A 12,339-nucleotide genomic window follows, 5' to 3' on the forward strand; every position below is an offset into this window, starting at 1 on the left:
CATAATCTTTCTTGCGCGTGCTCTCTGTCTCTCTCTTGCTCTTGCTCTCTCCCTGTTCATCTCTTCTTTCTCTCTCTCTCTCTTTCCTTCTTTCTTTTCTCTTTGTTGCACTGCTGCAATAAAGATCTTTTGGTTGCTCCGAGTGTTGTGGTCACTTTCCTTTCAAACCTCTCCCAACTTCCAGGGGGGGAGGATTCAGTTATTCATCCCAAGAATACATACAGAATTCCCATTATGTGTGGGGCACTGTTTGAGAAGATAAGAGAGAAGAAAAGAACAAGAAAAGGAGGAAAAGGAGGAAGCAGAAAAGCAGATTCTTTGCTTTCCATGATTTTGCAGGTTTCTAGAAAAAATGAGTATTCACATAAAAAATGTGAATAGAAAACAGAAAACAAGATGGACCATAATAAAAGCCAAAAGAGAAGGAGAATCCAATTCCTGGGAGATATGATTAAAGATACTTCCATGTGCGTGCAACTGGGGATGGGAGAGAAAAGGAATTAGGGATGACTTTATGGAGAGGGTCTCCAAGAGTGAGTATTCAGGACTGGGGAATACCGCTCAGTGGTAAAGCACTTGCCTAGCATTCTCAGGGCCATGAGTTTGATCCCTAGTGTCACAAATAAATAAATAAACAAACAAACAAATAAATAAATAAATTCAAAGGACACCAGGATTTCACCCTATAGAGATGGGACAAAGACATTCCAAACAAAAATTCAGGAGCAAAAGTCAATGCTAGAAAGTACATGCTGTGTTCAAGAAACAGCAAGATCTTATCTGAATGGAACAAGGGCTACAGCAAAGGGATCAGGGAAGGAACCAGGCTGCAGAGGACTGGGCCAGGTCACATAGAGCCATGGGTTCTACACAGAACAAGGAGGTCATGCTTGATTTGGTAAACACTGGTGAACTCATGAAGATTTTTTAAGCAGATCACCCTAGCAGGAGTGGAAGAGCTGCAGTGAAGGGGAAAAAGAATGAAGGCAAGTTCAGTTTGGACTGAACTTAGTTTTGCAGGCTTGCTGTAAAAATTCAGGTAAGAAATCCTAAGAGCCTGAATTAGGACTGGGTATGAGATTAAAATGTCCTTGAGAAACATTCAAAAATAGAGATGAGCTTTACCATGTAAACTAGTACTACAAGTCTGATCTTAATTGAAATTAAAAGACTTTAAATGTGAGCATCTGGAAATGCCTATTAGTCAAACATTAAGCCACCACCATCTAACCAGGCCTTGAAATGTCCTGCGCTGGGTAAATATGTCCAAAGATCCTAAGCTGGACAAACAAAATAGAGGTCAAGTGATCCTATGCTGAGTAAATGTTTGAGCTGGGATGAAATAAAGTACAGATATTCCTGTAAACAACTATGAGGAAAGTGGGCAGAATTTGTTAAATAAATGAAAGGCCAACAAAGACAATCTCAAAGTCAGAAGTCAGAGGACAAACCCACTCCTCTGCGGGGAGAGGGGTCCCCATTTCATATGTTCAGTGAAAGAAGAAAGGCACCAAAGACCCTACGATGAGCCAGGGGCTGAGGGTTGTAATCACTTCTGCACTGTGATCTCCCCAACTAAATAACCAACCCAGAAGTTTCTCCTCAGCACTCAGTCTCTCTGTAGTATCTGCTGGAGATCTTGAAGTTCATTACAAACTTGTCCCATCCATCAAGAAGCAAATAACAAAACTCAGAAACAGAATGAGAAGATTTTCTTTCCTTTTTGGGGGAGTACTAGGAATTGGACCCAGGGTGCTCCACCATTGAGCTACCTCCCCAACCCTTTTGTTGTTTATTTTGAGATAGGGTCTCTTTAAGTTGACAAGGCTGGCCTTGAACTCCTTCTCCTCAGCCTCTGAATCACTGGAATACCTTCTTAAAAGAAATAATAAAATTCTAAGTTATTGGGCTAAGGATGTAGCTCAGTGGAAAAGTGTTTGGCTAGTATGTTCAAGGGCCTGGCTTCTATCCCCAACACTACAAAAAGAAAACAAAGTTACTTTTCTGGGCCAAAGAAAATCCAGTACTTACTTCAAATAAAAGACAGGACCTACCAAATTCATGTGGAAGCAAACACTCCTGAGTTAATCCAGCTCCACTACTTAATAACCATGACCTTGCTGAGCTTCCATTTCCTATCCACCCAACTCACAAGAATTCTTAGTGAAATGGGCACATGTAAGGTGTCTGGTGCAGTACTGGGTCACATTTGGCCTTCATCGTCAATCCCTTTCACCAGAAGATGACTTTAATTATATCACTTGATCCCAGGAGATTGTCAGAACCTTTGCCTCAAACCACCACTCCTTTCCCTCCCAGCCAGTCTTCTAAATCCTCCAGACTAGATGCTATTGAGTTAGTCCCTTGTCTTCCTATTCTGCATCCCCTCCTTCCAACACCCCACTAAAAACTGTCACTATCAGATATGTGATAAAATGCTTAAGAATATGCACCACATTCTCAGGCACCTAAATTTGAATCCTGGTTCTGCCTCACACTAGCTGCTGATCTTAAAGCAATCACCTGACCTCTCTGGTGATAATAACCCTGCTTATCTTCCAAGGTGGTGAAATTTATAGGAGTTCTGCCTATTAGTTGTTAAGCACACTGCCTAGCCTACAAAAAGAACTCAATAAATGCCAGTGATTGCTACTTATTATATTCCATTAGTTTTTTTTCCGATGTGTCCAATCTCTACTTCCTTTATTATTCATATCTTAGCCTGACCCTCATTGTTGTATATCTTATAACTAGCTAGTTTCCTGGCTGCTCTCTGTCTCTACCCTCTTCCTACTCTGTGTGTTTATGCGTGTGTGTGCGTTACTAGGGATTGAGCCCATAGTTGTGCTATCACTGGGCTACATCCCCAACCCTTTTTATTTTTTATTTTGAGATAGGGACTCACTAATTTGTTGAGGCTGCCATTGAACCTACATTCCTCCTGCCTCAGCCTCCCAAGTAGCTGGGAGTAGCTAGGAGTACCAGTATACACCACCTTGCCCAGCTAGGCTCTCCCTACTCTAATCAAACCTATATCCTGTTGCCAAACTCAGCTTCCTCCTATGGCCACTGGTTCAAGAACTTGCTGAGGCCAACTACTTTCAGTCCAAATCTCCATCTAGCCTTCCCCCAAATCCCTACCACTTCCTAAAAACACATTTTCCACTCCCATCAGCCAGGCCTTCTCACTGTCGTCTGAAGGAAGACACTATGCTGGTTCCCTCTCTTTAAAGCCTTGGCTTAAGACCACCCTTCTCAGTTGCCACAGCCTCCTCCCTGCCCTATACTTTCCAAATACTACTTCATCCTGCAACCTTCCCTCACTTTTCATGTCATCTGTAAAGATTTCTCTGACCTAACCCCTCCCCTCTCCTCTCCACACTCTTAACCCCTGAAGTTCTGGTCAATGCAAAAGCAGTTATATTCCCTGGGCCCTGAAATTGTCCTAATGGCACAGGTAGACCTGGAATACATATTTGGTAATCACGTCCTGTCAAGTGAAGGCCAAATGGAGACACAGTAGTTGAATGGCATGCTAGGATTTTGGAAATTTCCAGCAACACAGGAAACAAACAGTAACTATTATAAAGAGTTCAAACTTGGAATTACTCTTTAAAGGGTCCAGGATGACTTTATACCACAGAAAGTCCTTTGGTATTAGCTGGTTTACTTGTCTTTTATCTTGGATTCATAAAAATAATCACTTTGAAAAAATTAGATTGTTCTTTTCTAATTGCTGGAACTACCTGAATATTTGTTATATAACCTAGTAAAGATGCCAAGCAAAGGATTATATGTCAACTCCTTTCCCCATTATCTCTATCCACTTCCCAACCACTCCAAATAAACGTGTAAGTAAAAAAATTGGCTTTACTGTGCAAATGTACTTCCAGGAATGGTCTGTTAAGCCCCTCCTGTACTGAAATTTTGTAGCTACCACTGCACCCAATGATGGCATTGAAAGGATAATGAACACCCTGTCTGCCATGGACACAGAGCAGAGGGAGGGCACCATCCTGTATATCAACTACTCCTCCACAAACATCACATTTCTCCACCTAGGAATGGTGCTTTCACCCTCTCCTTATGAGGTTCTGCATCTTACCACTGTCCCGAAGGGTCTGAGTCAAGTCTTCCACAAGAGCCACTGCCTCTTCACTATTTTCAGGTCGATGCTCTTGAAGCCAGGCCTGAATTTCCTTTGGAAGCACAGTCAGCATCTGCTCCTTGGTATGTACCTCTGGCCTTAGCCAGCGTCGACAGAGTTCTCGGAGGCGACTAAGTGCACCCTGTGGTCCCCCAGCTATTGCCTCATCCTGAGTGATGCCCTTGCCAGCATTCTGGGAAAAAGGCTCAGACTCAGGGCCATCCTCCTGCAGTACAGCTTCCTGCACCCAGGAGTCATCCTCCAGGATCATAGTGGTGACCTCCTCCTCCTGATTGTCTTCCTCTTGCGGCACCTGAACCAAAGGACTGAGAGGAGAGGTCACTGTTGGCATATCTGCAGCCATTATCCACCTTCTAGGGTGATCACTCAAGCTTTTAAGCCTTGAACGTCAATCTTCTCTAGCCACACTTCTCTGAGAAGACACCTCCCTCCTTCAACAAAAAAGACCTGCTGAGACATAAGACAGAGAACCAGAATCAGTAAGTGTCCTAAAGCAATCTAACTCATAGCAGCCCAGGTCAGGCCACCAACTGATTCTTACTGCCCAAAACCAAAAGAAGTTCCTGGCCCTCTTAAAAGAATTCCTTATTCTTGAAAATATATTTCTCTATGGTAAGAAGTAAAGAAGTATCACCAGCACAAAATATACAACACTGTTCTTTCAAAAACAAAGAATAAGTATCAGAAATGCAATGTTCTAAAAAAAAAAAAAAAAAAAAAAAAAAGGACTGACTTTTCCTGCCCATCAGTTCAGACTTGCTGCAGAGTAAGTGACCTTGACCTGACCTAACACAAATAAGTCACTCGATCTCAGTGACCACTAATAAATATAGATAATAACACTCATCCTTCTTATGGGGACATCTTAAGGATTAGCAATGGATCAGATGCTGAGGCTCTTTTAATTTAACTGAAAGGAAGGTAGTATCTCAAGCATCATTACCATATTTTTTTTTCAGAGAGAGAGAGAATTTTTTAATATTTATTTTTTAGTTTTCAGTGGACACAACATCTTTATTTTTATGTGGTGCTGAGGATCGAACCCAGCCCCGCACATGCCAGGTGAGCACATTACCGCTTGAGCCACATCCCCAGCCCTCATTACCATGTTTTAAAGTACATTAGTCCCTCAAATTCCTCAGAGGACTAGTTCCAGGAACCCCTGCAGATACCAAAATCTGAATGTTCAAGTCCCTTACATAAAATGGTATAGAATCTGCATATAATTTGTGCACATCTTCCTGTATACCTTTAAATCGTCTCTAGATTATACATAATACCCAATACAATGTAAATGTTCTGCAAATAGTTGTTATCTGTACTGAAATGTTAACAAGAAAAAAATCTACACATGTCCAGTACAGAGGGTTTTTTAAGTATTTTTGATCTTGAGGATACAGAGGGCCCACTGAAGTTTTAAAGATGTTCACATTCAGTCAAGCATGGTGCCGCAGACTTGTAATCATAGTTATTTACAGGCTGAAGTAGGAGGATCACAAGTTTGAGCCCAGCCTGAGAAATACAGTGAGCCTTTCTCAAAATAAAATTTAAAAGGAGCTGGGCATGTACTTCAGTGGTAGAGAAGCTTGCCTGGCATTCATGAGCCTCGGGGTTCAATTCCCTGTCCAGGGAGGGGGAAAAAATGTTCATACTCTCCATCCAGTCCTGGCCCTTCACGAATTGAATTTTAAAATAATATTTTTATATGTATGAAGATTTGAAGTTGGTGTCAACATACCTTATAAACAAACAGAGATATGAAAAATTGTGGCATATGTGTATTAAGAATTGTAATGCAAAAAAAAGAGTACGTGTATAATGGCATAATTTGGCTTGAACATACTTTATATAGAGTTACGAAAACTTGTGCTGTAAATAGGTAATAATGAGTATGATGCATTCCACTATTGTCATATATGTAAAAAATAAATAAATAATTTTTTAAAAATAACATCTTTGCAAAAAGAAATTTATTTGCAAGGATACACAACCATGGCATTGTTTCTAATTGCAAAAAGTTGATAACCTTTAAACTCTAGCAGTAGGAGTGCTGGGCATAGTGGTAAAAGCCACTTGGAAGGATAAGGTAGGATTGTTAAAGGCCAGCCTGGGTAACTTAGTAAGACAATGTCTCAAAATTAAATAAAAAGAGCAGGGGAACGTAGCTCAGGGATAGAGTGGCCTGGGTTCAATCCCCAGCATCCAGCTGGTGAGGAATCCAGCAGCAGGGAAATGGTTAAAATCAATAGCACCTCTATACAGTAGAATATATTAAAAGGTATTCTAGTAACTCAGTGGTAAAGCACTTGTCTTGCAAAAGTGCAAGACTCTGGGTTCAATCCCTAGCATCCCATAAATAAATAAATAAATGCATACATACATACATACATACATCTAACATGATAATAGGTGGTATTGTCTGGGAAGGGGCTCAACGGAAATTAAGCCAAAAGGCTTCACACAAGCTAGGCAAGCACTCTACCACTGAGTTACATCACCAGCCCAATATTTTTAAAATTACACTGACAAAGATTATTAATCATTAATGATTTCAGATAATTCTCCTGATATGAAAATGACGTATAAAAAGAAAACCAGAAATGTAAAACACCATAGACAGTAAGAACCCAATTCCCTTTAAAAATAAACACACACTAGTAAAAAGGAGGACCTGGTCAGCAACTCAAGAAAATACTGAGAAAACTAGAATTACAAAGAACTAAATGAAATATTTTAAAAGCAGTAAAACACATTTTCAAAAAGCATTACATCATAAAGACTCGAATAACACTCCCTGGAATTATTAAAGAAAATAATAAAAAGAAAATCTAAAAACAATAGCAACAACAAAAAGAAAAGCTAGTGGGAAAACCGAAGCTCTCAACGTGTATTTACCCAAATGACTAGATGAAATGCAAATATAACGGAATTCTTAATTGGGAACCGGGTACAATGTGCTGAGACCCCCAATTCGCCGTCAAAGCCAAGACAAGACACGCCCACTCTGAACCTCAGTTTCCCCACTTGCACAATGAGGAGGCTGCGCAGGACTTGGTCAAACATCCCTTCCCAGTTCAAAATCCTGCGCTTCCCGGTTGGATGTGAAAGGAGCTCTGCCGGGGAGAAAAGACCCGGTCTGTTCACAGAGCCGGGCGCGTAACTCCAAGCGCCCGGCAGCGGGCACGAACAGGGCACCCACGCCCCTCCCCCAGCAGGCTGCCGCAGCTGGCTGCAGGCCCGTTATCCTCGCCGCGGGCTGTTCCCCGGTCCACGCGGCTTCAGGCCTGCCTCTCCAGCTCACCTCCCCAGAGTCCAGGTCCAGCTCAGGCGGCCGCTCCTCGCGCAAAAGCGCCCCCGGGCTCTCCCGGCCCCTCTGAATTCACCTCAGCTCAAGCCCGTGGGGCACAGAGAACAATGGACGGGAGAGGCCCGCCCTCTGCCATGTTCATTGGCTGTAGAAGATGGCCCTTGGGAACTCTGCTCTCCTATTGGAGAAGACAGTGCTCAGTCTACCAGCGGGAGGGAGACTGGGCCCGAGGCATTATGGGAGATGTAGTGCATCTGGAGACAACCAAATCGCCGTCCGGGAGCGAGTTAGGGGTAGATAGCCTAGACGGTGCCCAAGAGCAGTAGAGAAAAATCCGCGGACTGGTTGTCGGTACCCCAGTGTGGCCAAGGCTGTACCCTGAGACAAATTATTTCACTTCTCTAAGTCCTCCCTGTATTTGTCTATAAAAAGTGAAAGTTGGATGGGGGGAAAGTCCTTTTCAGCAGAGAACTGTATGGCAAGTGATGTTGGCACCCCAGACAGGCGAGTACAGACTCTGAACAGGAAAGGGATCCGTGCAGGAAACGCGACTCAACACTCACCCTGGCTCTTCTCCCCGCAACTTGCAACTCTGCACATGCACCCAGCTTTCGCACATCCCTTTGTTGTTACACGTGGTGATTCTACGTGGGGGAAAGCCCCGCCCCGCCTTCACTGCCTCCTATCTTTCGGATCCTCCTTCTTGAAGCTCGCCCCGTCATCACCTACCTAGTCTGAGATACCTTCTCAAGAATACCTGTTTGACAGCTCCGTTTCGTTCTTACAGAATTAATTGCTTGTTAATTTCAGCAGTGGGTGTGTAGGAGTAAGAGTTTGACTTCTGTCTTGGTATTCCCATGGTTGGTGCTACTGAAGAAATAATTGCCCCAACACTACATAAAAACAGTGGAAATACTTCCCGGAAACCCAAGTGGAAATCTAAGAAAGGAGAGAAACACACTCTTAATGGTCTGTGATAGAATAATTGTATGTGTGTGTACAGAGTAATTACTGGAGGCACACACAATCAAATGCTGCATTTATGTATGTTAGTTTTGGGGTATTGTGATTTGAACCTCAGGCTTGTGCATGCTAGACTCGCAGTCTACCACTGAGCTATATCCCTGACCCTATTAACTTTATTTTGAGACAGAATCTCCTTAAATTGCCCAGGTTGGTTTCGAACTTGTGATTATCCTGCCTCAGTCTCCTGAGTAACTGAGATTTCAGGCATTTTTCCACCATGTTCTGCTTGTTTTTAAATTTTGTTTATTTAAGAGTGTTTCATTTCTTACTAGTGACTTTAATCTCATTTTCTGTGAATTGATTACATTCTTTTCCATTTTTAAAATCAAATTTATTTATAAAAGTTCTTTGTATATTAAGAAAAGTATTTCTTTGCTGCAGAAGTTGCTGCTATTTTTCTCAGGTTGCTGTTTACTTTCTAGTGTTTATTAAATTTAGAAATTTGAATTTTTCACCAGACATAGTTGTGCATGTATGCCTGTAATCCCAGCTACTCAGGAGGCTGAGGCAGGAGGATCGCAAGTTTATGGCCATCTTCAGCAATTTAACAAGGCCTGTCTCAAAAGTTAAAGGCGGGAAAGGGGGTGTTAGGGTGGTAAAGCATCCCCAGAACAGAAGAAAAAGAAGGAGGAGGTCGAGGAGAAAGAAAGAGAGAGAGAGAGAGAGAGAGAGAGAGAGAGAGAGAGGAAGGAAGGAAGGAAGAAAGGAAGGAACTCAAAAAGAAAAATATATATATATTTTAATTTTTCATGTGGTCAAATTTGTTAATCTTGTTTTTTTTTTTTAATCGATTCTGAGTTTTGTGTTAGTCCTCTGCCCCCACTCCAAAGATCATTTGAAATTCACATGTTTTTCACTAATTAACCTTCTTAATTAATTCAAATACAAAGATGCAAAGTAACATTCAGCTTTGCCATTGGATGACTGGATTGAATCCTGCCACCAAGAGCTACACCCTAGTAGCATCTTAATTTATTAGCTCAAACTGACCACAAGCAAACAGCACCATCTCCAGGCCACACTGAGAAGTCTACACTAAGGTTTCTGGATGCAAATTCCTGGCCAACATTTATTCTAGTTGTCAGCATTCCTAGGAGATCTGAAAAATGATTAGGGATGATGACTTTGGGGGAAGACCTTGAATTAACAAAGATTTGTATCTCCACTTTTCTATCCTTAAGAGCAATGAACTTCATGCAAAAGGCAATCGATTTGATGGGATAGGGAGATGCACAGCTGAAAATTTCCAGCAGCCCAAGTCCATTTATCTCTGCTCCTATCCCAAGTCAACCATTGGCCATAAGAACAGGCACTAACTCACCACAGGAGAGTCCTAAAGCCAGATGTCTCTGCTCTGGGCCTGATTTTCTGGGAAGCTGGTCCTGGCCAATGTCAACTGTCCTAGGTAAGACAGAGAGCAAGTCGTGTTTCAGACAAATTCATGGCATAATGATCCAATTGAGAAGGGCTCTGGTACCCAAGCCAGTTACCAAGACTAGCCCAGAACTCTAGGGAAATCCCAGAAACTCAGCCAAGTTCAGGGTTCTCTTCTCCAAGTAATTTCTTTTTATATTGGCCAAATCACAGACGCTCTGTCCTAGCAAGGGAAATTCTTGGTTAAAGCTTCAGAAAACTACTCTGGCTAATTTAAGCAAAAGGGACTTAATGAATGACTGTCAAGAAATTCATAGGTTGGATGGAAGCTGAAAGATCCAGCTTGAGAATAGTTGGGAACTATGAAACAAAGTATAAGGCCCTAAGAACCACAACAACAACCTCTTATCATAAACAGTCCATCCTGCCCACATTAGGAACCCTGGTGATACTATAGCCATTTCTGTTTTTCTGTCTTCCTTATTCTGATTTCCAAATGCAAAGAAAGAGCATTTTAAGTTTTCTATTTCAGTTTGGCACCTAACTTTCCTTACTAAATCACAAAAAGACAGATTCTCCATTCCAGAGACTGAAGGCCAATTCAGAAAAACTGGACAGGCAAAAATTATGTGTGCCACTACTTATCTTTAGATGCCAAAGGAACGTTGCCCCCAAGAAATGCCCAACCTAAGACTTTCCAGACCCTTTGCTCAATCAGAATTGATAGAGATGATGACTGTAGGAATGGGGAGAACCTGCTTTCCCTAATATCTGATCATCTTCAGATATCACCTACTTGCACCTTCAGGTGATATCTGAAGATGATCAGATATTATCACATCTTGTACCTTCAGTAAGTACAAGGTGCAAGTACCTGTTTCTACCTAAGACCTCCATCATCATTTCTTAATACAATCTAATTTTTCAATTTCAGAGCAGGAAAAAAGTCTCTTCTGATTGTACACAGTGGGGTATCTCATTTTTGCTAATTAGGCCATAGACCCTGGGCCACTTAATGTGACTGGGGAAAGACTAAATGAACAATCTGGAAAAAGTGGTTAGACTGGCTTAAAGAAAAGGAAAAGACAAAGGGCCTCTTATCATATGAAGGCCCCGACAGAAAGAGGAAACTGGAGAATAGGATCAGGGAAATATTTATTTTAAAGAGGGAAGAGTGAAATTCAGTCCAAGAAAATATCACTGAACGATTGTGAAATTAAGTATCACATGACATATACCCATGTAAAAATAATAACTTTTTTTAAGAGTGAAATTATTTCCATTCCCCAAGGCCAGTATGTTTTCCTGCTTTTTCTTAATGGTTTGCATTTAGTGCGACTGAGGAAGGGCCTTTAGGCTTTGGGCCTTTGGACCTTGTGTTACTCCTTGGGGGCTGCTGGCTTTTCTCTTAGTTGTCTTATGTTGGCCTGTGCTTCTCTGGGACTGGACACCCTAGGCCCTGTTCCAGCCCCCTTCGTGCCAAGAAGAGGGAGGAGAATGCATTTACAACCTCTGGCCAGTTCCCATGCCCTATTCTGAACTGCTCTATTCAAGGATATTTGTGGGAAGACATAAGTGTGTTCTGGTCTGCACAAAATGCCTCAGAAGCAGCCCCCAGTGGGGTGGTCCTTGCCAAGACACAGAGACAAGAGTGGAATCAGGGGTGTCTTGGGACAGAGAGTGTGCTCTAGAGGGAATTTATCTCCATAATCTGCAGTGGCCCTATTACAAGTAAAAACTAGTTATAAAGACAGGAAGAAAAAGGAAAAGTGGAATCTTTAAATACATAGGCATAGTCCCTACATTGTTTGGTAAATAGGAAGAAAATTATGCCTAGAATAGTCTGCTAGCCATTGAAAAGGAAAGGAAAAAATATATATTGCAACCTTCAATAAAAGCAATGAACTTGGCAAACCAAAAGCAACTTTCAGACAAGTTAACCAGATTGTCAAACCAGACTGCTGCTTCTAAGCCATTACTATTACAAATATTAAAGCTGCTAATCACGAGAACCATGAGATTTACTAAGCCACATGGCCTGGGAAATTGAAACCTCCTCAAGGAATTGTTTAGTGTCAAAGACTATTCCCCTAATGGGCTTTTACTACTACTATTTGTTTCACACACACTCACACAAGCAACTTGAATTTTCTTTTAATTATAAAACAGATGCACTCAGAAGTCAGGAAGAAAATAACAATAATTTAGAACACACAAAATAAAAAAATATTTGCACCACATCAAAGGCCATAAATGAAAACCAAAGAAAAATTTTAAAATAGGAAAAATATGCACAACACATGTAACAAAGGGCTACTTCCTAATTGACTATGACTTCATATAAATGAGCATGAAAAAGATCAAAGTTGGACAGAAAAAAAATAGGTAAAGTATAATGATAACAAAGTCACAGGGATGGGGCTGTGGCTCAGTGGTAGGGCACTTACTTGCCTGGCATGTGTGA

The 12,339-nt window shown here is 41.6% G+C and overlaps 1 protein-coding gene across 1 annotated transcript in view; it reads right to left on the reverse strand.

Moving 5' to 3' along the window:
• Positions 1-7,562, reverse strand: part of Zscan2 (zinc finger and SCAN domain containing 2) — a 28,168-nt gene extending 20,606 nt beyond the window's left edge. Inside the window, exons 1-2 of the mRNA XM_076848786.2 lie at positions 7,470-7,562; positions 4,106-4,615 (exon numbers count right to left, since the gene is read on the reverse strand). Of these exons, the coding sequence (XP_076704901.2) occupies positions 4,106-4,511 (406 nt within the window). The 5' untranslated portion in view covers positions 4,512-4,615; positions 7,470-7,562. The remainder of the gene's footprint in view (positions 1-4,105; positions 4,616-7,469) is intronic.
• Between the last annotated feature and the right edge of the window lie 4,777 nt (positions 7,563-12,339).

The sequence above is a fragment of the Callospermophilus lateralis genome, chromosome 3 (assembly GCF_048772815.1).
Source record: "Callospermophilus lateralis isolate mCalLat2 chromosome 3, mCalLat2.hap1, whole genome shotgun sequence".
Taxonomy (NCBI): Eukaryota; Metazoa; Chordata; class Mammalia; order Rodentia; family Sciuridae; genus Callospermophilus; species Callospermophilus lateralis.